The sequence below is a fragment of the Poromitra crassiceps genome (genome assembly GCF_964638095.1).
Source record: "Poromitra crassiceps genome assembly, chromosome: 4".
Classification (NCBI taxonomy): domain Eukaryota; kingdom Metazoa; phylum Chordata; class Actinopteri; order Beryciformes; family Melamphaidae; genus Poromitra; species Poromitra crassiceps.
Genome location: NC_139626.1, coordinates 77,027,796 through 77,053,805, shown reverse-complemented (window position 1 = coordinate 77,053,805; position 26,010 = coordinate 77,027,796). Strand labels below are relative to the sequence as shown.

At 45.7% G+C, this 26,010-nt stretch overlaps 1 protein-coding gene across 1 annotated transcript in view; it reads left to right on the top strand.

Moving 5' to 3' along the window:
• LOC310775950 (protein NLRC3-like) overlaps positions 1–26,010 on the top strand; it is a gene marked incomplete at its 5' end in the record, with an annotated part of 39,269 nt that overhangs the window by 8,843 nt on the left and 4,416 nt on the right. Inside the window, 2 exons of the mRNA XM_083636072.1 lie at positions 16,216–16,386; positions 16,572–16,618. Coding sequence (XP_083492198.1) covers positions 16,216–16,386; positions 16,572–16,618 — 218 coding nt within the window. The remainder of the gene's footprint in view (positions 1–16,215; positions 16,387–16,571; positions 16,619–26,010) is intronic.

Sequence of the window (26,010 nt, the reverse complement as noted above, 5' to 3'; positions counted from 1 at the left end):
GTCATTGGCCCTCTGGGCTATTCCTGATAACACGTCAAAGACGTCATTGGCCCTGAATGAGTTAACAAGAACTGGAGTGTCAACAACACTAACATCGGGACGTATTGCTCAGCAGACTTGGAGTATGTTATGCTTCAGTGCGTACCTCATTACAGTCCAAGGGAATTTACAACAGTCACCATCGCTGCAGTATACATCCCACCACAGACAAACACCACTAACGCACTAAGAGAGCTGCACCGCGCAATCAGCGCACAGGAGGCCAAACAGCCAGAAACAGCGCTAATAGTGGCGGGCGACTTTAACAGGGTTAACCTGAAAAGGAGAATGCCCACCCTCCATCAGCACATCTACTTCAACACACGAGGCAAAAACATACTGGATCAATGTTACACAAACATCCCCCATTGTTACAAGGCTACACCCCGACCCCCCTTCGGCAAATCGGACCACGCCTCCATCTTCCTCGTCCCCAGGCACAAACAAAAACTCAAGCGACACCCCCCGGCCCTCCGAACCGCCCACTGCTGGTCAGACCAATCAGACGACATCCTGAGAGACTGCTTTGACCAAGTGGCATGGGAGGAGTTCAACACAGGAGGCATGGAAGAATATGCAGAAACTGTGTCATGCTTCATAAAAAAAATGCACCAAGGACATAGTCCCAACAAAAATAATCAGAATAATGCCAAATCAGAAACCCTGGATCAACAGTGATGTTCGGGCTGCCCTTCACGCCAGGACCACCGCCTTCAAGTCCGGAACGCCTGAAGAATACAAGCAGACACGATACGCCCTCCGAGTCTCAATCAAAAAAGCACGGAGAGAATATGGAAAGCAGCTGGAGTCCAAACTGGACTCTAACAACCCCAGACATCTGTGGAGTGGACTCCATGCTGCTACAGACTTCAAAGGGGAAAAACAACAAAACCCAAACATAACACCCACCCTGCCGGACGAACTCAACGCAACAGGTACGCAAGGTTTGACCCCTCTGCCAGAGCACCCCCCCACCTCCCCCCCTCCTCTCCTACCCCTCTCCGGATCTGGGACTAAACACAGCAATGTGTGACTGGATCCTGGACTTTCTGACAGACCGCCGCCAGGTGGTGAGAGTGGGTAACCTCACCTCCTCCCCACTGACCATCAGCATAGGATGCGTCTCCAGCCCCTTCTGGTATGACCTCTACACCCACAACTGCGTGGCGACTCATACCTCGAACACCATCGTGAAGTTTGCAGATGACACAGCGGTCGTGGGGCTGATCTCCAGGAGCGACGAGACGGCCTACAGAAAGGAGGTGGAGGCCCTGGAACAATGGTGCCAGGACAACCACCTCTCTCAAAACGTCTCCAAGACCAAGGAGATCATTGTAGACTACAGGGGGGGGGGGGTCGCACACCCCCCAATCACCATCAATGGCACAGTGGTGGAAAAGGTGGACAGCTTCAAGTACCTGGGAGTCAACATCCACCAGGACCTGACATGGGCCAGCCACACCGCAACTGTTGTCAAAAAGGCCCAACAGCAACTACACGGACTCAGACGACTGAAGAAATTTGGGCTGAGGCCAAAAATCCTCAGGGACTTCTACAGAGGCACCATTGAAAGCCTGCTGACTGGCTGCTTCACCACCTGGTACGGGAACTGTACCACCATGGACCGCAGGGCGCTAAGAAGAGTGAGGCGCGCGGCCCAGCACGTAACAGGATGTAAGCTACCAGAACTGCAGGAACTGTACAACCAGCGGTGCCTCAGGAGGTCCCTGAAGATCATCAAGGACACATACCACCCCCACAACAGCCTGTTCTCCCTGTTACCCTCAGGGAGGAGATACAGGGTCCCAAAAGCGAACAAATTGCCTGAGGGACAGTTTCTTCCCGCAGGCCACGAGACTCCTTAACACACACAAATAAACAATCATGTAGTAGCTGCTACCATTACATATGATAATTATGCCTATGTCATTTGCACCTGTGCAAACAGAATGTTTAATTATGTTTTAAGGTGTCTATGCTAGAAAAGAAAAGGAAAAGTTTACTGTTATTGCTTGTTGTTTCTCTTGTTTTACTGCATCTATATGCCCTGTTCTCTATCGTTATCGGGGTTTACCCTCCAATACAGAGATATGAATATATCTTGTATGGGAAGCTGATTACAAATGGAATCAGGTGACGTGAATAATTACTTTAAGACAATCCACCTGTGGACGTGGTTACACCTAAGCCTATAAAGCCCCTGTTAACCACGCCTACTTCGACTTTTTCGATTTCACTTGTGAGCAGCGTGACATGCTCGGTAACGAAAAAGAAAGACGATCAAAATAGAAGCTGGGGACTATCTCACAGAGACAGCCTTGCCGCTTACCTTCGGGTAAGAGAGGGGAAGATTGCCGCTCGTGGTGGCTGTTGCTGAGGTTAAGCAGACGCACAAACTCGGCGCTGACATATTGGCTCCAGGTTGCTGGAGTCTTCCGTGTCGGGGGCTGTTCTGGCCCCAGTAAATAAGTCAGATGATGTTTAGTGACACCTAGTGGTGAGGGCTGGAAGTACTTAAACCTTTGGGGAAAATTATCAGAGTCTCCATTTTGGCCATGAGGCACAGCAGTGGAGAGATGAATCCACATCCTTCTTTGATTTCGCCCTTGATTCGGCACAATCTGTAAGTATAGCTACAATTAGATAGTCATGTGTTAATTATAACGTTAAATTTGATAAATATCTTTATTTTACATGTTTAGTCACTTCATGCTTCATGAGCACATGTTAGCGCTCAGTCAATGCTAACTGTGCTAACTAATTGCTACTGGTTTACCTTGGTGAATTGTCTTATTTGAACATTATCTCACATCATGTAGGTGAACTGTGTAGTTTATTTGTGTGATTCCATTGTCATACAGTACATTCATGTATCTCTTTATTTCTGTATCTATTTACAGTTTCACAAAAAAGAAAGCTTCCACTAAATGCTCAAACCTGGATCTTGTGTCGAGTGTTTATTTGGAAGAAGTGTTTAACTCGCTGTCTAGGCCGTGTACACACATGTAACACATGGTGAGGGCAGAAGAGGGGCGCTAGGGCCGAGCTCTCGGGTCCGTAACAGGACGAGGAGGGCAGGTCCGTGGGTTTGTGGCAGTCGGTCCCCATAAATCACAACATCCTCGGCGCCGGACATATTGCCTCCAGGTTTCTGGAGGTTAACGTGTCCCTACGGCGTTAGGTCCTGTTTATCTGTCCGTAACAGGGCATGAGAGCAGGGCTGTGAGAGTTGTGGACTATCGCTCCCTCCCCCTCTATGTCCACGTCTGTCTGGCGTTGCGGGCATTAAAGACGGTACACACACTAGAAAAAGTGAACGCTGGAAGTGGGTGACAACTCCAAAGTGCCGCTGAAGCGGTGCGGAGTTTCCGCATTGTCAGGTGTCAAGCTAGCGCAGTCCTGCACTTCCTTCCGGTTTTCACAATAAGATTGGAAATAAATAAATATGGCGTCTATGAGCCATATCTGTGTGGCATGTGGAGTACAATTGCCTGTTCAAGATGGGCATGATGTATGTGTGTACTGTTTGGGAGAGGAACATGCCACTGAAGCATTTGCTGATCCCTCCTCTTGTGTAGAGTGCAGTATTTTTCCAACGCGATCCCTGGAGGCTCGACTTTGGGTGTTTAAGGGTAAGCGCAGACAGGTTGCTGTAGCACCCCCCGCTGCACCCGAGGTAGTGAAGCGCCCCAGAGTGGGGGGGAGTGGGGGGTATCCCTCAGGGGATCCCCACCCCTCTCTCACAGTTAGGTCTTTTTTACCTGATGACAGGATCAGGGTTGACGACACTGATGACCAGGAAGATGTCGATGTCGATGTCGACATTGAGGGGTTATCGGAGGACGAAGGGGGGGTCAGAGAGGGGGGCGCCATAGAGAGCGCCATAGAGGGCGAATCGTTCAATGAACGGAAAAGATTCAGGGATCTGATCGAAAGGGCTTCCCAAGCCTTGGGACTTCAGCCGATCAGGGACCAAGCCCCTCCCCCCTCACGTTTTGATGATGAAAGCGAGGCACCAGGTCCAGAGGTGCCATTTAAGGTGCCTCTCCTCCCAGAAGTGGAGAACCTGATGCAGGCGGGGTTTGCAACCCCCATGGCTACTTTCACCGGTTCTTCGGCTAGCAGACGGCTGGCTGCTATGCAGGATGGGGAGAAGATGGGCTGTGGGGCGTTGCTGCGACTGGACCAGTCCTTAGCGGCTCTGTTGTTTCCGGCCAGCCCAGTGCTGGGGCCGGTTACGCCAACAGGGGACTGTAAAATGATGGACGCCGCACTGTCTAAAGTGCATAGGCCCATAGCAGTTCTGGCACGGCTGGCTAACACGGGCTCCATACTAGCCCTGTATCAGAGGAAGCTAGTACGTCAGCTGAACACAGAGGCTGATGCGGGTCTCATTGCTGAGATACAGCTAGTGTCATCGGTCTTATCTCAGCTGATGAAGGAACTGGTGTCGACTGCCGGGAGGGGTGTGTCTACACTCTGGGTGGCTAGACGCCAGCTGTGGCTGTCCCAGTCCAGGTTGCGAAAAGAGGACCACGCGGCCCTTTTGAGACTGCCGGTCGCGCCGCCAGCCATGTTTGGTCTTGGGGCGACGGCTATGTTGCAGCAGGCACAGGAAGCCCGCCGTTGTGCAAAAGAGGTTTCCGGTGTACTGACCCCCGTGTGGCACAAACGGTCTGGGGGCAGGAAGGAGGCCCCTGCACCGACACAGAGGTCAGGCTGGGGCCCAGATGACCTGAGGACCACTCTGGATGCACGTCGTGGACACGACAGCGCAGTCAGAGGTATGGCCAGGGGCAGGAGAGGCAGAGGCCGTAACAGGTCGAGGCCTCCGCCTTCTTCCTGACACCACCTTACGTCCAGCCTGCCTCCAGCTAGCCCAGGAGCGTCTTGTAACGTGGAGGGCACTGCAGGCGAGTCCCTGGGTGGTTTCAACCATGACCCAGGGCTATCGTATTCAGTTTGCTCGTCGTCCTCCGACCTCAAGGACCCCGACGGTCTTCACGGTTGTGAGCGGCGAGCACAAGGCAGTGCTTCAAGCCGAGGTTTCCACCCTGTTGGAGAAAGGAGCCATCAGGGAGGTGCCTCAGGGCAGCAAACAGGCTGGGTTTTACTCCCGCTATTTTCTCATCCCCAAGAAGGATGGGAGACTACGCCCCATTTTAGATCTCAGGGGTCTCAACAAACATCTCAGGCGTCTGCCTTGCAAGATGCTGACCATCCCGAGGGTGCGACAGTCCATCTGCAGAGGGGACTGGTTTGTCACCATAGACCTAAAGGATGCCTACTTCCAGATTCCGATCTGGGAAGGGCATTGGCGGTTCCTCAGGTTCGCGTTCGACGGCAAGGAGTACGAGTTCCGGGTCCTGCCGTTCAGAATCTCCTTGGCTCCCCGCACCTTTACCAGGTGCATGGACGCCGTTTTGTCGCCTCTGTGACAGAAGGGGATACGAATCCTGAAATTATCTGGACGACTGGCTCCTGTGCACACGCCAGAGATGCTCACAAGTCATTTTTTGCAAGTCCAAGTCAAGTCTCAAGTCTTTGGTCACAAGTCCAAGTCAAGTCTCAAGTCTTTGAGGGGCAAGTCCAAGTCAAGTCTCAAGTCTTTGGTCACAAGTCCAAGTCAAGTTTCAAGTCGCTTACGGTTGTAATGAGTTTTACCATCTGCTGCATGCCATTCGGTCTGCTTAGATTAGAACACTGTATAGCTATGGAAATCAAAGCATGTATCATTCATCACTCTTTATCTGCATACAGTATCATATCTGCATATCAAATCATTAACTAAAGGTATATAGACAGGCTATTGCAATGGAATATGAAAAAATCACAATGAACGCTTTCCTTTAAAGTCAATAACTGTATTTTACAAACTCAGTTATTACACAACACATGCAAAACATGCAACTATTGCTAACACTATTGCTGCCAAATTATTCAAAAAGGAGGAAAAAAAGTTGTATTAAAACATGGAGTTTGTCTGCTCATCCTTGAGTCTCTGTTCCAGGAGTGGTTTGTGGCAAGCCTGAAATCAAACAAAGAAGCTAGGCTTGTCAAGCAAAGACAGAGGCAGGTTGCAGCAAATGATGAGGTCCTGTATTATGGATTCAGTGATGGCCTTCTGTCTGGGATGGCTGTGGTTGTATAGTTGTACAACCTTTGCCTGACTAAAGAAGGAATCAATGGTGCTCTGTCCCTCTCCACTGGCGACAGTCTTCGCTTTTCCAAATTCAGTAAACCTGTAGATGAACAACATTGGAAATGAATTAGCAAAACAAGAGTAACATCAATGTTGTATAATTATACTGGGTCTCAACTAACAGTTTATAATCTACTAAATGAACACATCTCTAGCCTCTCAAACCCAGTGTAATGCTGTTACCCTAGGTCGGACTGTAATGTTAACGCTACGTGGTCCACAATAGCCTGGCTGTAGCCGACATAACAATTAACTAGTGAGGTGTTTCTCTCATAACTGTCGTTAACCAGTAGATTGTAGCAGCAGAACGGTTACCCGATCGTTTTAACAAGTGTGGTAGCAAACATTCATCTTTCTAAAATACAAGGGAACGAGAAAAACTACAAAGCTAACGCTAGTAATGTTAGCATTATTCTGCTGCTATCTGTTGGAGGGAAGCTAACGATAGCAAACAAGGCTAGCCACGACGCACAACTATAAGCCTTTATAATCAACCTTTATAGTTGTGTGTCGCGGTTATGTGCTGGCTAAACACCTCGTTATTAGGTCGGCTACAGGCAGGTTTAGAGGTTTGTTTCTGACCATGTAACGTTAGCGTTAACGTTACAGGCTTATTGGGTTAACGTAGCTACATTACACTGGGTTAGCAAGCTAAGCTAACGTTAAATTATCCACCAAGCCATTCACTGACCTTTCAGGGTGCGTTTTCAGGTGCCCGATAAAGTTACTTGTCGTCGATCCAGCATCCTTGATCGTCATACCACAGGCGTTGCATTTAGCGATTCTTTTGTTGCCCCCTTGTGCAAAGTCTTTATAGCCAAAGCTGATAATAAATGGTACACCGGCTGCTGCTGCAAGTGTGCTCGCCCGGCTCGCCGTAGGCAATGATGGCATATTGCTTGGCTAGCTTGCAGCTCTGTAGCCCCAACATCGCACGGCTAAATAATGGATCGGCCGGAAGGAGGACATTTCCGTACTTTTTCCCCCTTATTGCTCACGAGTCCCAAACCTCGAGTCCGAGTCAAGTCTCAAGTCTTTTGAGGACGAGTCTCAAGTCAAGTCTCAAGTCTCTGCATGTGCGACTTAAGTGCGACTCGAGTCCGAGTCGCAGACTCGAGTCCCCATCTCTGGCACACGCTCAGAAGTTCAGCGTCGGGCTCATTTGGCCATCCTCCTGGAGCATGTGCAGCAGCTGGGTCTGCTGCTCAATCCAGAGAAGTGCAGGCTGGAGCCTTCACAGAAGACGCAGTTTCTGGGCCTAGTGGTGGACTCCCAGGCTGCGTTGGTGTTGCTGACGCAGGAGAGGCAGCTGTCCATCAGCTCTTGCCTCTCCCAGTTCAGGCTGGGAGCGGGAGTCACATGGAGGCTGTGTCTCCGCCTTTTGGGCCTGATGGCGTCTTCAGTCCAGGCGGTCCCGTTGGCCCTCCTACACATGCGGCCAGTGCAAAGGCTCCTTCTAGGCCTGGGGCTGAGCCCCAGGAGTCGCCTAAATTCCACAGTAATCGTCACCAGGCGATTGCGGGCAGCTCTCCATTGATGGGAGGACAGTGTGAATCTCAGCAGAGGAAGTCTGCTTGGGCCGGTGACGCATCGTCATTTAATAATGACAGATGCGTCACTGACAGGTTGGGGGGCAGTGTACAGGGGGCACGGTACCAGCGGTCGCTGGGGCAGGCCTCACACCACCCAGCACCTCAACATGTTGGAGCTGACGGCAATACATCTGGCGCTGTGCCATTTTCTGCCGTGTCTTCAGGGCCAACATGTCTTGGTGAAGACAGACAGCAGGACAGCAGCTGCGTAGTCCCAGGCACAGGGTACTCTGCTCCACTCCTTTCCCCAAGGGCTGCCCCGGCCGTGCTGCAGTTCCTGCAGGGGCTGTTGGATGCTGGGAAGTCGCTGCCCACCCTCAGGGTATGGTGGCGGCGATAAAGGCAGCTCGGGGTGGGAGATATCGTTTGTCCAGAGAGGTGGACCAATTGATATCTCAGTTCCTCAAGGGCGCTAGGAGACGTGTCGGCCTACGGAGTAGGCCATCTCTCCCACCATGGGACTTGGAGCTGGTTCTAGCGGCGCTAGAAGCACCTCCGTTTGAGCCATTGGAGTCTGTGGACCCTAAGTGGCTGTCCCTGAAGTCTGCCCTTCTGTTGGCGCTGGCCACGGCCAAGAGGGTGGGAGAGCTACATGCTCTCTCAGTAGACGAAGGCCTGTGCAGGTTCTTGCCGGAAGGAACAGGGGTGGTCTTGAGACCAAATCCTGCGTTCCTTCCTAAGGTCGTGTCTACCACTCAGCCGAGCCAGACTATCAAACTCCGGTCCCTCTACTCTGCTCCGACAGAGGAAGGGGAGCGCAGGCACTCGCTGGTTTGCCCGGTCAGGGCACTGAGAGTGTATATGGACCGGACACAGGGCCATAGGCGGACCGACCAGTTGTTTGTCTGTTTTGGAGCAGACCGACTGGGGCAGCCGCTGTCGAAGGCCCGTCTTTCCCACTGGATTGTAGAAGCCATCCAGCAGACGTATGTGGGGGCCGAGGCGCCTTTCCCTTCGGGGGTGAGGGCACACTCGACCCGAGGCATGGCTACGTCCTGGGCGGCGTGGCACGGGGCATCTCTCAGTGACATCTGCGAGGAAGCCACCTGGTCGGCCCCTTCCACAATTGCTCGTTTTTACCGATTTAATGTGGCTGCAGGCACGTCGTTCGGCGAACGGGTGCTTGGTGTAGCCCGGCGGTAATAGAGAAAAAATAAAATAAAAATAAAGACAGTTTGGTTTTTGTTTCCCTGTCAGTCAGCTCAGTGTGGGCTGGTCTGAGTGGCCTCACCTCCCCCCTAGTTGAGCCTTTGCGACTTGCGGGGCCAACTAGCCCTCGGTAGCGTCTGGCGCCGGGGCTCTAACAAAGCGGCAGCATCCTGCGTCGGGCGGAGCTGGCCGACTTTGGGGGGGGCTGTAAATAGTGGACATTGTATATAGTTGTTGACACACTTAATAATTTTGTAGAGCACTGTTGGTGGTGGTGACGTCTCATTCGAAACTACCACGATCCATCCTCCTGAGGGTGGCTGGTGCTGCTCTATCCCTCACGGTGTGTCTTACAGCGGTTCCCATACAAGATATATTCATATCTCTGTATTGGAGGGTAAACCCTGATAACGATAGAGAACGTAAGGTTACATGATGTAACCATGGTTCTCTGAGTAGAGGGGTTTACCCTCCAGCAGAGGCCGCTCGGGATTCGTTCAATCGAAACTTTAGTCGAAGTAGGCGTGGTTAACAGGGGCTTTATAGGCTTAGGTGTAACCACGTCCACAGGTGGATTGTCTTAAAGTAATTATTCACGTCACCTGATTCCATTTGTAATCAGCTTCCCATACAAGATATATTCATATCTCTGTATTGGAGGGTAAACCCCTCTACTCAGAGAACCATGGTTACATCATGTAACCTTACGTTATTTTGCACTGTTATACTGTTATTTGCACTATGTTGTAACGGAGTATACAGCACAAGAATTTCACACGTGATACTTGTACTACGGAGTGACAATACAAATCTTGAATCTTGAATTTTCATATAAATCATCTAAATAATCTTTTATGTGCACTCCAGGGAGTATCAAACAGGTGTTATTTCATTTTAAGAATGACATTTATATGTTTTTACAAATGAAGTCTTCTTGAGGCAAGAACTAAAATGAAAAAATGAACCAGATGCTTGGGTTAACTGTTAATATTGGGGACAATAACAGTTTCTGCATTATCATAATTCATTTCTGAGCAGTGTACTAATGAGAAAATCCAACATGTAACAATTTTATACTGAAAGATGGGATCTCTTTCTCAGAAAAGGGGGAGGGGCGGGGGGACATGTCTCCCACTTCTCAAAATCCAGATTCTGCCCCCTCCCAATCCCCCCACAATTTAAACTGATGAGAGAGAAGAGAACAGGACAGTATAGAACAGTGATTCTCAACCCTTTTCATATCAACATACCAAGGACCCCTAATCTACTCCACAATAGTGCCACAGACCCCATAAAGCCATATGAACTGTGGACTACAGTATGCCCATTGAATCAGGTGCAGGTATTTCCCAGAGTTACTCTTCCAGACAAGACGCAGTGTTGTTTCCACACATGAGATAAATCCTCCGGTGTAGAGACTAGAGGGGGGGGGGGGGGGGGTGTAGAGACTAGCGAGTGGAGGAAGGGGAGGTGGAGACGTTAGTGTGCTGTACACTAGTCTGCAGACCGCAGCCAGGAATAGTGTTTATGCTAAACAGACTTTTAAAGACATTTTTCAATGTAGACTATACATCAAGAGATATATTTCAGAAAGCAATTCTCCACTCCATGAAAAACCTTCTATGCATTATTCAGGCGATAGCGTGGGGTGGCGATGTCCAAAAGCCATGTGGGTGATGTCCACATCGCCCAAAAGCCACCAGTCAAAATAGTAGTTGCACCAAAGTTAAATGGTGGAAAAGACGATTTTACAAGTGGCATTCAAGTCATATCTGACTAGTTTTCAATGTATTTCTCTCCACAAAAGTTATGTCTCGAATATATATATAGCCTAATGCAGCACTCATCTTCTTGTTGCGTTTTCACATTTCAAATTGGCCGATGGAGGAAAATCAAAATCAGAAAGACTTTAATGATCCCCGGGGGGAAATTGGGACAGGCTACAGTAGCTCGCACTCAGAACACAACATAGCATAAAATAAACAGTAGTAAAATGTGATAAGTAAGCAAAAATAAGCAAAAATAAAGTAGAGTAAGTATAAAGTAAGCAAAATAAGTAGAGTAAGTGATGTACATTACATTTCAAATTGCAGTTATTGCACACTGGACTTATATTAAGTCGGCTTGCCCATTACATTACACGTGGCTCAGCCAGGCACAGTTAACCTATCAACTGGCTCAGTCTCAGGGAGACTGAGCGTCTCCGAGGTGCTCTTTTAAGAGAGGCGTTAAAGAGTCCAATGGCCACAGGCAGGAATGATTTCCTCTGCCTCTCCGTATTGCATCTAGGTGGGATCAGCCTCTCACTGAACGTGCTCCTGTGTTTGACTAGCACGCCGTGGAGTGGGTGCGAGCCATTGCTCATGATGGAGCGTAGCCTGGACAGCGTTCTCTTCTCCGACACCGCAGTCAGAGAGCCCAGCTCCAGCCCCACAATGTCCCTGGCCTTACGGATCAGTTTGTTGAGTCTGTTGGCGTCCGCTGCCTTCAGCCTGCTGCCCCAGCACACAATAGCATACAGGAAGGCACTAGCCACTACTACGACTCATAGAACATCCTCAGCATGGTCCGGCAGACGTTTATAGGACCTCAGCCATCTCAGGAAGTAGAGACGGCTTTGCCCCTTCTTGTAGAGTGCATCAGAGTTCTTAGCCCAGTCTAGTTTATTGTCAATGTACACTCCAAGGTACTTGTAAATTGGCTGAGTAGCATCACGTGTGCTGATTTACAGCGCACGCATTGGTCTGTGAGCTTCCTGCAGATAAACCAGTAGCCTACCATAAAGGCTAGAAAAGTATGTGCCGGTTAAAATAGAAAAGCTCCGTGAAATGTAACAATTCTCAATGATTTGTAGGTTATAGGGCTCGGTCCGGATAGGACAGCGTCTGGGGTCCGGATGCGGACCGGAGTCCAGACTTTGAGGATCGCTGGGCTGTAATAATCTTGTCTCGCTCGCTTTCCCTCTCACCCCCACCCGCTCACTCACTCACTCCACACTCTGGACATGAGGCTGGACCTGCTAAACTAGACCTGCTCTGTGAGCGACACAGAAGTAGTATTTGGGGTTTGGGTGGGTGCGATCTGTGTTCACAGGAGCATAACGGACATTTGGTGCTAATTAAACATGCCATCTGAGTGAAGTCTGGATATGTTCAGGAGTTCACTGTATGTTTACCAACAGTATTTGATGATAGTGTATCTCGGACCCAAATGTTGGATGCTGGAAATAGGTTTTCTTATTGAAATTATTTTGTTCCTTAACTATCTGTATTGTTGATCAAGAGAAAACAGTGAAACTGATCAAAATAGTAATTCTACAGTCTCTAAGGCTGCATTTACACTGCCGGTCTTGATGCTCAGATCCAACTTTTTGCCTATATCTGATTTTTTTGACCTGCTTACATCTACTTTTAAAAGTGACCCATATCTGATACGTGTGTTTACTAGGGGTGTCACAATATATCGTCCCACGAAACTTCGCGATAGTAAAACGTCACGATATGTATCGTTGAGATGAAATCTCATATCGCGATTTTTTTTTCTTTTTTTTTTTTCAAAAATAGACTAAGAAACGTCTTTGTTTGTTGAAGTTCAATGTGTGGAAAGTAGTTCAGTTGAACAAGTCTCTGAAGAGACACATGATAAGTTATACAGGAGAGAAACCATTCAATTGAGTTTCTGGCAAAACTGTTTACTTGACAGGAAAAACTGAAGATGCATAAAAAATAGACTAAGAAAAGTCTTGTTGTTTGAGTTTGAAGAAAAACTGAAGATGCATAATGAGAATTTATACTGCTGAGAAACTTTTTAGTTCAAAGTAAATCTAAGTGACGGTGTAACTCATTCTATTTCAAGATCAGCCTTATCTCCAATCTCATGTTTTTTCTAGTTGTTATTGTAATAACAATTTCCCACAACAGCATGTTTTGTATTTGTGCATTTCAAATAAAATACTACTTTTCCAGTCATATATTGTCATTATTCAAGTTTAAAAAAATATTGTTAAAATCGTATCGTATCGTATCGTTATCGTGAACCCAGTATCGTGATACGTATCGTATCGTGAACTGAGTGTATCGTGACACCCCTAGTGTTTACACTTGCTTCACTTGAAACAAGCCGCATGCGTACATGAGGAATAAACTCATGATTGAGTAGCACAGACCAGACGGTGCAGCATAAGTCCCTACAGGAATATTATAGAAATATAGAGATATTATAGGGGAACCACACAATATGCTTCCTAAACTCATTCTCAAGCACCACTGACTCACCAAGTCCAGAAATATTAAACGAATATTAAATCCTCGTGCTGATATTAAGCACATGAAAAGAGCTGCATGGTAAACAGTATATTTCTCCTCCTCCTTTGATAGAAATGTTAATAATAAACTGACCGGGAGCATAATTCTTGTGCGGACATTATTTTACTGTGTTTCTCAAGTAGTTGATTTGTCCACCTGCTTATTGAGAGCTCTGATGTGCAGGAATAGTTCACACAAGCGGGTTCCTTGTGAAGCAGAAAGCAAAAATAAATAATTAGCCTATCAAATAAACAGGCTGCATCTGAGGATATTTTATTTTATGAACCTCCAACATTTAAGAAACTGACACCTAGAATATATAATCACAGAATGACCAAGCGAAAGTAAAAGAGATGATGTAGCCTGTTATCTTTTGGAGACAATTGGAGTTTGAAAATAGAGCTGTTTGGATATAATCATCTGTGCATTGAGAGATGCATTTCAGGAGGCATTTTGAACAAAATTGGACTTACGGACCAGTGTTTTGATTAAAGCCTTATTGTCGGAACAGGAGCGAAACACTGCAGTCAACAGCTGAGTAGCCTACTACAGCCTCTGGAAGCTGAAGACACACACACACATGTCAACAGCTGAGCCTACAGCCTCTGGAAGCTGAAGACACACACACACACGTCAACAGCTGAGTAGCCTACTACAGCCTCTGGAAGCTCAAGCACGCACACACGTTTTCAATCGGGTGCGACTCGCAATGAGAGGAAATATCTGATATGTCCCCTTAGATTCCAGTCACATCGCATTGGGCCATGTCTGATTAATATCTGATTTATTTCCACATGTGACTGAGGCCTGAATGGGACCTGACAATATCCTGATCCATGTGCTTTTTTGCTGCTCACACTGTCATGACACATATCAGATATGTGCCACTTGAGAGCAAAACATCTAAATTGAGTCACCAATGCCATTCATATGGTCCCCATATGAAAAATACATTGCATTCAATTAAATGAAAAAGAAAAAGAAAACATGGGTCCTGTTGAATTAATCGAGGACTGAAGCCTTGCACTTGTTGCAGGCTACATTTAAATTAAGCCCTACTTACCACTTTGGAATATGTTTTTATATATTCATTTTTGTGCTCTCAAGTAGGCTAGATACGTTGTTTGACCCCGCCGATTGATTACAGCTGAACGTGAGTGGAGAAATATCACTAAACCGGCATAAAAAGGTTACATAAACGTCTCCAAAGCGCATGGTGCCATGTGCGCAATGGAGCTGAGGCTGACATTGGGTTGGACATGGTCATAAATGCCAGAATAGCCTACTACTACCTATCAATTTAATATGGGATCGCCTGCACACAGATTATTCATATCTAGTCTACTCCTGCATTTTGCAGCTGCAACTGTGTTGCTTTTGGCCTGTATGATGTGATTGAACTTCATATTATTTCCAGCATAGTCCTTGTAACGAAGACTAAGAAAGCTGATCATATCACTCCAGTTCTTAAGTCCTTACACTGGTTGCCAGTGTGTCATAGAATAGATTTTAAAATACTGTTATTAGTCTATAAATCACTTAATGGCCTAGGCCCAAAATACATAGCTGAATTGCTCCCACGCTCCGAACCGTCTAGACCTCTTAGGTCAGCAGGGTCCAGCTTATTAACTGTCCCTAGGATCAAATCAAATCATGGGAAGGCCGCATTTACCCACTATGCTTCTGCTAGCTGGAACAAATTGCCTGAAGACCTCAGATCTGCCCCAACTTTACTTACTTTTAAAAATAGACTAAAGACTTTTATGTTTACCGTCGCTTTTAACTGCTGACAGCTGTTTCTCAATCACTATTATACAATTGGTTTTAAAACATAGATGATTGCAATTACTGCTAAAAGCTGCAGGTCTGGGGGATGGTTCCGTAATACGGATATACTCACAAGAGGGTGAGGTGATGCGTCAGGAGGGACGCACGCGTAAGGGGAGTTTAAAAGAGGACACCGTACCCAGACCTGAGTTTTATGTGTGTGTAGTCATGCTTCTTATATAGTATGTCGGGAGACTAAATATAGATAAATTGATTTATTCTATTATGCAAACCCAATGAGTCCTCTTTAAGTTTTTAGCTCTTTTTGCAACTGCTGCGCCTGTTGCTTAATGCACTTTTTATACTCTTTTTTAAAGTTTTGTTGTGATGCTTTTAAATGTCCATTTTATTCTCTTCTTTTATTCTTTTATTTTCCTGTCAACCATTTTATGTGAAGCACTTTGAATTGCCTCTGTGTATGAAATGTGCTATACAAATAAACTTGACTTGACTTGACTTGTATGAAATATGGAGATATGCGACTACTGCAAATACCACAAAATAGGCTATTTTTTATAAATGAAATCTATGCCCGCACATACTGTGTACCGTGAAACGTTTTTTATTGATAGCCTATTAGCCTATAGGAATTATTCCATCAGTGCGACCAAACTCTATTAGAGAGATGGGATTGAAGGGAGAGATGGAGGAGAATAAAGAAATGTTCTTTATGTTTGATTAATTGACTGCCTTTCATCTTAAAAGGTAAACGCTAAATATTAATACATGAAGGTAAGAAGATCTTGAAGGGTTATAAAAACGGGGATTACAAAAGGCATGTATTGAGTATGTGTGTAGTTCTTCAAATATCTAGCCTCTTAATTTTGCTCTCAAAATGCACCGATTGATTGAAAAAAAGGAGGAAAGAAGAAAAAAAAAACTACCCGGGGAGCATGCCCCCGGACCCACGTGGAGGGTCCGAGCTTCCGATTTTATTGTGCCCTTCCCCCCGACTTCTCCTTTATTTGGAAAAAAAGGAAAAATTTAACAGATAATTATCAAGTTTTACCGCCCAACACTACAAACTATCACTGAAGAAAAGGATTTGCTGTGTGTGTGTGTGTGTGTGTGTGTGTGTGTGTGTGTGTGTGTGTGTGTGTAGGCTGTCAGGCTGTCTGCTCACAGAGGAAGGCTGTGCTTCTCTGGCCTCAGCTCTGAGCTCCAACCCCTCCCATCTGAGAGAGCTGGACCTGAGCTACAATCATCCAGGAGCCTCAGGAGAACTGCTCACTGCTGGACTGGAGGATCCACACTGGAGACTGGACTCCCTCAGGTATGGAGAGCCAACGTCTGCTAGAAGGCTGAGAGTCACACACATTTTCTCTGTCACATTGAGAAGATGAGGTTTAATGTTTAATGGAGGACATGAGTGGAGCTCCTTCATATTGAAGGATATTAAATGTCCATGTTTCCATCATCAAAGATAATCTGCTGGTCTTACTTTGTTTATTCCTCCAGGGTGGATCATGGTGGAGAGCAGAGGCTGAAACCAGGCCTGAGGAAATGTAAGTGTGTATTTAGTTTGATTCATGAAAACAAAGGAGCACATTCAATTACTGAGATAGAAAGTCCATCTACATCCACATCTACATTCACATGATCCTACTGACTCAGGATGATGACATCATGTGACATCATCAAACTGCTGAGAAATTAATGATCAAACTCAATAAATGAACAAATAACCAGATCAGGTCGTGTTTCACTCTGCTGCTAACTCAGTCATTTTTTTTTTACAAATTGGCTTAAGTCCAGGATTTTCTATTTCACAAAGCCAGTTAACAATTTAGCCAGACTTGTTACCAGGGCAACAGAGCCTTCAAGGAAAATCTTGGTATTTTTCAACCTGGACCATATTTTCATAACTTTTTGTGTCTGTAACTAATGTGAGCAAGACACAATTTAATTGGTGGTGTATTGACCAAGATTGCTTCAGTGCGCTTTGCACGCATGCCCCTCCTCCTCCTGCCTCGGCAGCCCATGCACATACATTAACTAAATGAGTTTGTTGTTGCCACAGACAGCCTCAGATTATTCCATGACATTATTACACAGATATCCCTTCTGCTTGATAAAGTCTCGTGAGAGTCTCGCTCAAGTCTCGTGAGAGTTGTGTTGTTGCAGGAAGTCTGCTGTAGTGACAAGCCAGGAGCAGCCATGTTTGGTTTAGAGCCGGGATGTCAGAGATTCGGCCCGCGGGCCAGATCTGCCCCCCCCATACAGTTTCTTTTTTTTATGATTATTGAGCAAGTTTCAGCTAACCCTAACACCTTCCAGTTGTAAAATCTTTATTTTTTTTTAGTTCTTCCAAAAAAAATCCCATAGTTACATTCTGTTTAGATTTATTTGACTCATTTTCCAACCTTTCCCCAAGCCCATCAAACATCCATACTCCACTCTCTCAACGTCCACTCTCCCAGCTAACAAACCTGCATGCCATCCCCACCTCACCTCCACACACCTACACCTACACACACACACACACACACACACACACACACACACACACACACACACACACCCACACCCCCACCCACACACACACACACACACACACACACACACACACACACACACACACATGCACATCTTCATTCTCTTCCCTCAGCCACCATCCCGGGCCCCCACCTCAACTCATCACTTCTATCCATAGAGGACAGTACCTTACAGAAACAGTTTCAGATGTTTTGGGTTGAAGGGGAAAAGGCCTCTGTAGCGACTGGCTACAGGTGATGATGATTCCTCTGTTCTGCCGCCTAACTTATTGGCAGTAAAACAGCCTACAAGTCGACATGGAGGACTTTTACACATAAAAAGCAATGAACTGAGGGGAAAGTTCCGCAACTCTTAAAAGCTTTACATAATTCCACATTAAACCCCTCGCCGAATACGCCGAGGGGTGCGCCGCAGCTGAGCCTCCCGGCAGGCCGGCACAGCCTGCATGCAGCTCCTCAAAAATGTGATTCGATGCAAATGACGTGAACAGCACGAGTATAATATAACTAGTTATCTCGCGTGCTCGATTCCTCCCATCCTGCAGCTCGCCAAGCTGGCCCTGCAGCTCGCATTCGCAGATCGGCCGCTGCACAGCCTTGCCCGCAGCTCGGCTGCTGCGTGGCCAATGAGACCAGCATCACTGATGTCAGATTTATGACATCACTGATGATGTCACAGTGGGATCTATGACATCAGTGGGATTTATGACATCACTGATATCACAGTGGGATTTATGACATCACGGATGATGTCACAATGGGATTTATGACATCACAGTGGGACAGAGAAACAAACAGACAGATAGACAGACAGACAGAGCCCCAGCTCCCATTTATATACTGATGATGATGATGATGATGATGATGATGTAGATGGGGAGATAACAGGAGAGAATGAAAGCTATTAATAAGTATATGTACTACATTCTGTCTTTGGGCTAACTTGTAGTCACTGAAATCCTAGTGAAACAATTGACTATTTTTTTTGTTGCGGACTTCCCTGTGACGCCTCGTCAAGCTGATGTTCGAGTATACAGGACTAGCTGCTGCCGGCAAGGCTGGCAAGGCTTTAAATATAAACCCCTCGGTTTATATTTAAACCTTTAGTGCCGATGTAACTGGCAATAAAACGGCAATAGAGACGTCTTGTGTCCGTTAATTTACTATGTCAAATTAGCTACCGTAGCTCAAGTGTGTGTGTGTGTGTGTGTTTGTGACAGCTTGTGCAGATGTCTCGATCTCTCCCGATATGTCCTTTGAGCCTCAGTCTCCACACAACACTTTCCGTGAGACACCTGTCTAACATCTAACATTAAAACAGCCTTAAACCTACTGATCACAGGACAGCTAACCACAGTATCTGAACCGCAGCTATTCTAGACAGATAATTAATTAATTAATTAATTACTCAGATATTCAAACACAATATGTATGTAATTATTATTGGGAATAGTTGTAGGAAATGCCTTCTGTAGCACATATGAGAGGCTAGTAGCCTATTTGTTACAATAGGCTAAACTTCTCTCTTACACTACTTTTCTACTTCTCTACTTTGTAATTTTGTGGGGTTTTCATGTGCTAACATGCAATTTATCATTCTCTCATCATCAACCACAATATGTAGCCTAAGTATTGTTAATACATGTATGAACAGAAAACATGCTTTCTGTGCCACTTATGGCACTCAGCTATTTCAAATAATAAATATCCACGTGTTGACGAGTCAAATAGCCTAAACATAATCTGGCCCCCATGAGGTCTTATTTGAACAAATCCGGCCCACAACCTAATATGAGTCTGGCACCCCTGGTTAGAGTAACAGAAAGCGTAGCTAAATGTTATCTGCAGTGTTGTGCAAGTTCACACTTCACAAGAGCTTAGTTCAAAGTTCAGCTCACACAGATGAAAATGAACTAGTTCGCCTTCATAGTTATGACAGCAAAACCGCTTACTTACAACATGCATGTAAACACAATGGTTACCGAGGTAGGAAGAGAGCGAGAAAAAGAACAATAAGAGCACAGTTAACTCCTGCGGGTCTGAATGATGCTCACTGTACGCTCATGGATTTGCAAAAGTGTAATGTGTAACTGTAATCTGATTACAGTAACTAAGTAACATGTTACTGTAATCTGATTACAGTTACTAAGTAACGCCTTACCCTTGGTTCACACATACGCCTTAACTCATTCTCTGCCAGGGTCATTTCGGTCTGTGTGCTCCCAGTGCCAGGATTTTGAGCATATTTCCTGATCTTCCAGGACCCACAGAATATTCTATGCTAGGAATAAAATTACACAATTATCTCACAATAAAGCAGAGACTCTCTTCTTACCCCTTGTAAAAAACTGAAACTCTACCATGTTTCCTTGTTTAGTTACAAGCAGTGGAAGTTAGCTTGTTTTCACTAAAAATGCTCTCCTTGGAAGAGAAATTGGAGAAAAAGAGGTTTTTAGTGAAGGACACCGTTTCAAGCAGAACTCTCTTTTGAGCCTTTTATTTTTTGCCTCAGTGACACATCAGACATATACAGTATTTGTTTTCCCCAAAAAAATAAAAAAATAAAAAAAAGTTTTTACTGACTTTTACTTCCTGGAACTTATTTACCAGATAGTCCAAGACTGGATGGACCTTGAACAATCTGTCACCTGGGTTTGCTACAGTATTGTCAGTAAAATGGAAGAACCTCAGAATAAGTTGGAACCTATTTCGGTGTCTGTAACGCAAGGAAATGAGGAATGTAGGTGGCAATTCTAGGTAGTAAGTTGTCATTTTTATGTTTTAGGCTGTCTGAAACCAGTTTTATACAAAAGGTGACTGAATTTGCAACCTTTCCAGGTACCTATTTTGGCCTAATTCGTAAGGAACCATCAGTGGTACCTTTGGTGGGTTAGGGTATACCATGATGCATTGCGACCCTTCCAATCGACGAAGAAGAATGACGCTCTTCCCCCAGAATTTCCGTTAATGGCGGCGCCCAGAAAACCTACCGCATCAGAAAAAAGCTAAACAACTATTGGCTAAATAACGAACATCATCACTTTCTTTGGATTTTTATTTTAGCATGGTCAATAACGTCAACCGTTACTTCATTTTACTGCGACAGTTTGTTATTAGGGTGTCTGAAAAGTCACTTTTGCGGGTCAGTAGGAAACATCCTACTTGACTGCGATCTGGACAGCCTAGCAAGGTTCCTAACCTAGGTTGCGCAGCAGCGTGATTTCTAACCCCACATAGGATAAGCAATAACCAGCCAGCCAGGACTACAGTAACGTTAACGTAACTACGCAAGCAAGCAGAAGACGAATAGCAGCATGGCAGACGACGGTGCGTTCACCTTCAAGTGTAACTTTTTAACCGTGCTTTATTAAATGTGACCTGCTCTGACCAAATCAGTCGCTTGTCGCGCTGGCTGTTTGTCTAGAAAACGCGATTTTATCAGAAAATATTTATTTCTGCTGTTTTGGGGTTTCATCAGATTATAGTAAAATAAAGCCTTGGCTTTCATTCTCTGTAAAGATTATTGTGAAATTCGACCGCTAAATATACTTTTGAAGCTCTTGAAGGTAGTGACAAAACTGAAAGTAAACTGCGCTGCTCTCCGCTGTGCAGCCTCACGTTGCCAGTTAAATGGGTGTGTCAGTACTTGCAAATGGTAGGCTATATTATAGACTACTCTAGGATTTAAAACGCTGTTTCTAAAGTTTGTCAGGGTTGTATTGTGGAGTTCTGTTATTGGTTTGTTATTTTAGACTAGTTTAGGCTGTTTATGTAACGTTTTAACCTCTTAAAAATCTGCCTCTTCGGGGGTTATGATAACGAACATGGCAACCCGTCTGCAGTCTCTCTCTCGCTCTCTCTCCCCTTGCTCTCTCTCTCTCCCCGCTGCAAGGGGAGAGAGAGAGAGGGGGAGAGCAGCTGCGTAATTTCTGCATCCAGTGAAAGTCTGTCTGTCTGCCTGTCTGTCTGTCAGATTGATAGACTAATACTAGTCAGTAATCTGCGTGATAATGTTGCTTTACTTTTAAATTCAATTCACAGATGGCATTAGACTGAGCTAATTTCAGATTATTTGCCTCATAGCCTACTTTCAGCTGTCTGTCTCTCTGTCTCTACTCCAGAGCAGAAACGGTTAGGGTTAGGACCGCAAGAATAGAGACATAAAATAAGTCATAATTCCTACCCGGATTTTAACCAGGACTAGCGGCTTGAAAAACCACCGTTATTATTTAACTATAGCAACGTTAATGGCCAACCTTCGAAAAACGCACACCCTTCTAAAAATCGTAAAAGTTATTGACCTTCCTACCCCCGCCAACATCTCAACCCTCTGAAATTATGGCTCTCTCTTAGGCCTTTGCTTGGTGACCCAGATTCTCACAGGACTCTTCCTGGCCATGCATTACACCGCAGATATTGCCGCATCCGCCTGGTCATTGAAACAAAAATGAATAATAATACAAATAAAAATAAAAAGTATCTCTTCTTCCATGGTAAGTGTGTGTGACAGTCTGGAACCCGCCAAGTCTTTTCAAGTCACGCTGTTCTTCAGGAACCAGTGAACCCGTCTTCTTCTTCTTTTTCATTCAGGTTTCCGGCAGTGTAGACGTTACTAGGCGTATCACTGCCCTCTACAGGACAAGGATAAAACTCTGCTACCTTAAACCGTTAGGCTGTCTGAAACGAGTTATTTTTCAGCCCCCTATTATCAAAATTAGCTACCTAATTAACCAGGTACCTATTCAGGTATCAGGTGATATTCAGCTTCCTTGCGTTACAGACAGAGCCACTGTCTTTCCGAAATAGGGGGTGGTGTAAACCTCGTCAGTGGACCAATACATGCCCAGTTCTGGCTTACGGATTATGCCGGTCAGGAAAAGAAGGCCCAGGAAGCTTTTGAGTTCAGTCACTGAGAGAGGCGTCCATTCGTTCACCCTGGACTCTGGCTTGTCTGTGACCTGGCTGATGATCTGCTCAGCATAGATATTAGTCTGCTCTACAAGATGCTGGAGCAGCTCATCTGTCAAGATCAACTGCAGGAAATCCACAGGTTGGTCTGATTCAAGAGCGGCAGCACCGTTGAGCGGGCCTGGAATGGCGGTGAATGGAATGTCCTCTGGCACCCAAGCCTCTTCCTCCATAGTATGCCAGACAGGAGGATCTGGCTTGCCACGTCCCTTTCCATGTGGGCGACCTGTAAATTATAGAATAGAAATACATAATTACCATAAAATACATATCATAAAATACATATATTACAATACATGTATTTACAATACAATAACATCTTTTTTTGTATGTGGTAAGTGAGATGAGAAACTTTTTGCCCTTACCTGGCTTTCTACTGCTAACTGGTGGTGTAGGACTACACACAGGACTGGGACTAGGACTGGACTGCGCCTCCATCGACTCAGTCTGAAAACACAAAATATCAAAGTATGATAAATATGTGCACAAAATCAAATAAATAATTTACTTTTACAGTTGCCATGTGGATTTTTAGCTTAGCTTGATAAAAGCATAAACAAATGGAACCAAATGAACTCTCTCTCTCTCACACACACACACACACACACACACACAGGAATAACGAGTGCTGTAACGTTACCTGCTGTCACGTTACCACAGAAGATCACACAATAGCTACGTTAGTGCTGTAAACTTTTAAATGTTTATGTGACACTTGTAGCCTTGACGCAACGTAGCCACTACCACTAGCCATCTCACAGGCAGCTGCAGGCACCCAAATGGCCGCACATGATCGTCACTAACGTATCGATCACAATAAAACAGTACATACCTTCTGCACAACGTTGCACAACACAGAGCTAGTCGAGTCGCTAAGTTTACACAGACGGCTGTGTGTGATCATTTCATCTCAAACGCGATACAAAAAATAGGCTACTTCTTACCAGTGGCACCATCGTCATCGCTCTCTCGAAGTGGCACCCATTCCTCCTCCTCCGATTCATCTGTGTCAGACGGATCAGAACGCTGTGAACTATATGGGCTCCCGTCGCCCTGGTGCTCCGTCGTGGAGCAACAACAAAAGAAACGCCGGCGTCTTCCTCGCCATCGTCGCCATCCGAGAACTCTGGGTCGGACTCTGTTTCGACCACAGGGTTTTTATTGGCGTTTGTTGACCATGTGATTTCGGCTTCTCTCATCTCAGGCGGCGCCATGCTTGTGTTTTGTCACGTGATTTAGCGGTTCCTTTTATCAGTTTGACTTGAAACAATGTCACAGGCTGGGAAAGTGTCTGATCTAATGTAAACAACCAAAACATGAAAGTACGTCCGGGTACGTCCTTGGCACAGAACGCCATTGTTAACAGTACGTCCGGGTACGTCCTTGGCAGAGAATGAGTTAAGCGATGCTTAAAGCTACGCTTTAGCTACGCCTAGGCATATAGGCATTGCTTCATGCACGCTAGACGCCTATTTACGCTGATCACATGAGCAGTGGTTTTTTACACTTTTCAGATCTGATTTATAGCATGGGTGAGTAGCCTAAATAAACCTCTTTTTTATTGTAATGTGCAAGTGACGATGTCTGTTTATTTCCTGGCCGGCTGTAATTGTTATTTTCCCTCGGGTAATCATGTGACTATGAGTCATATCAACACCATGAGTGATACATGCATTGAGACAGGGGGGGTATATATACATCTGACAGAAAAGACGTTAATAGAGGAACACATGAAGGACAGCTCTCCTACTATGCACTCGTTAATTCGCGCTCCACCCTCCCTTTTGGGCAAACTCGGTAGAAAATATGGCCCAAGTCCGTCAGAAACAACAGCCAGCTTGACAGTTCAGCGCGCCTAGACGCTGAAAAATAGAACAGACGCCTAAACGATAAATACAGCGCAGCGTAGGCGCAGCGCGAGCGTGGCTTCAGCGCAGCGTGGCAGCGGTATGTGTGAACGCTCTCATCTGTTAACAAGGACGCCTAAATTTTAGGCGTTGCTTAAAGCGTCGCTCTAGGCGTGTGTGTGAACGTGCCGTTACTGCCCAACACTGGTGGGAACATAGGGGTGTGGGCATCTTCATGTTCCGTAACTAAAATTGTAAAAAAGAAAACACGCACAAGATGGATTCGCCCAGGTCAACTGTTGACTTACAGGTGACTACATCAGGCAGTTGTGATGTCATCAGTGATGTCACTCGAGCAATTGTCTTCTTCTTAGGGCGCTTTCACACCTACCTCGTTTGGTCTGGACTTTTGGACTTTCCAGTTTGATCTGAACCAGAATGACAGGTGTGAAACCTCCCCCGGACCACAGTGCGGACCAAACGGCCGGTCCTTGTTCCAATGAAAAGAGGTGGTCTCGGTCTGGATCAAACTGCACCATCTGCGGTTCGCTTGCAGTGTGAAAGCATTTTTGGGATAGTTTGAACTTTCGGACCAAATACAGGAAAGTTTAGTTTAACGAGTCTATTGTCAGAGAAACAATGAAAAATGAGCCACTGTAGCACATGGTGGGAGGAGAGCACGTTTTTAATTGAAATATCTGACGATGTTGTAAAAAGTATAAAGGGGAAACATTCCAACACTTTAACATTAGGCAGGCTATTTTCAGAGAGGATGAGAGAGAGAGGATATCCTACTGTAGGCTATGAGAGGAGAGAAGAGCTGAAGATAAAGAAATTACTTGCCTTTTTTTTTATCATATTGCATCACAGAAACAAACACACAGACACAAACTAGTCCCTTTATTAATATCAGACACAGCGCAGGCAGACAGACACACCACCACCTCGCTCAACAGGCAGGGAATGATTGACAGGTGTTCCAGCAGGCTAAAGGTGGATCTTTTATGGATATAAGCTGCAGCTTATTGTTATTGTCTCTCCTAACGATTCCTAATTAGCCCCTTATTGGCTTTAGGCTTATCGTTGCCGACAATGGAGGCAACATTATTAAACTGACAGATTTTTGAATGAAGTTTGGTGTAACATGCACTCCATGCAAGTGACAACGCTCCCAGTGCGGCTGGCATTCTTTGTTCAGCTTTGGATGGCAGCAGTAGCCTATAGAGGCTATTATGATATTATGCTAGGTCATGAATGAACCTCCAAAACGCTGTTTCACATGAGAAAGGAAATACCCCCCCCCCCCCCCCCGATACCAACAAACCCATCAAAACATCACATTCACAACAAGCCAACATCAGACGTCATGATCTACAAACCAATCAATGTCAAGTATAGTGAGACGCAGTTCACACAGGTTTGTTATATCCTCTTACAAAGTCAGAAGAATAAATACTCAGTAAATACCTGCATATTAAGTAGAAATACTTTACTTCCCATGTATGTTGGCACTCCCCCCCCCCCCCCCCCCCCCCCTCACACTCTGTCTCTCTCTCTCACACACACGCACACACACACACACACACA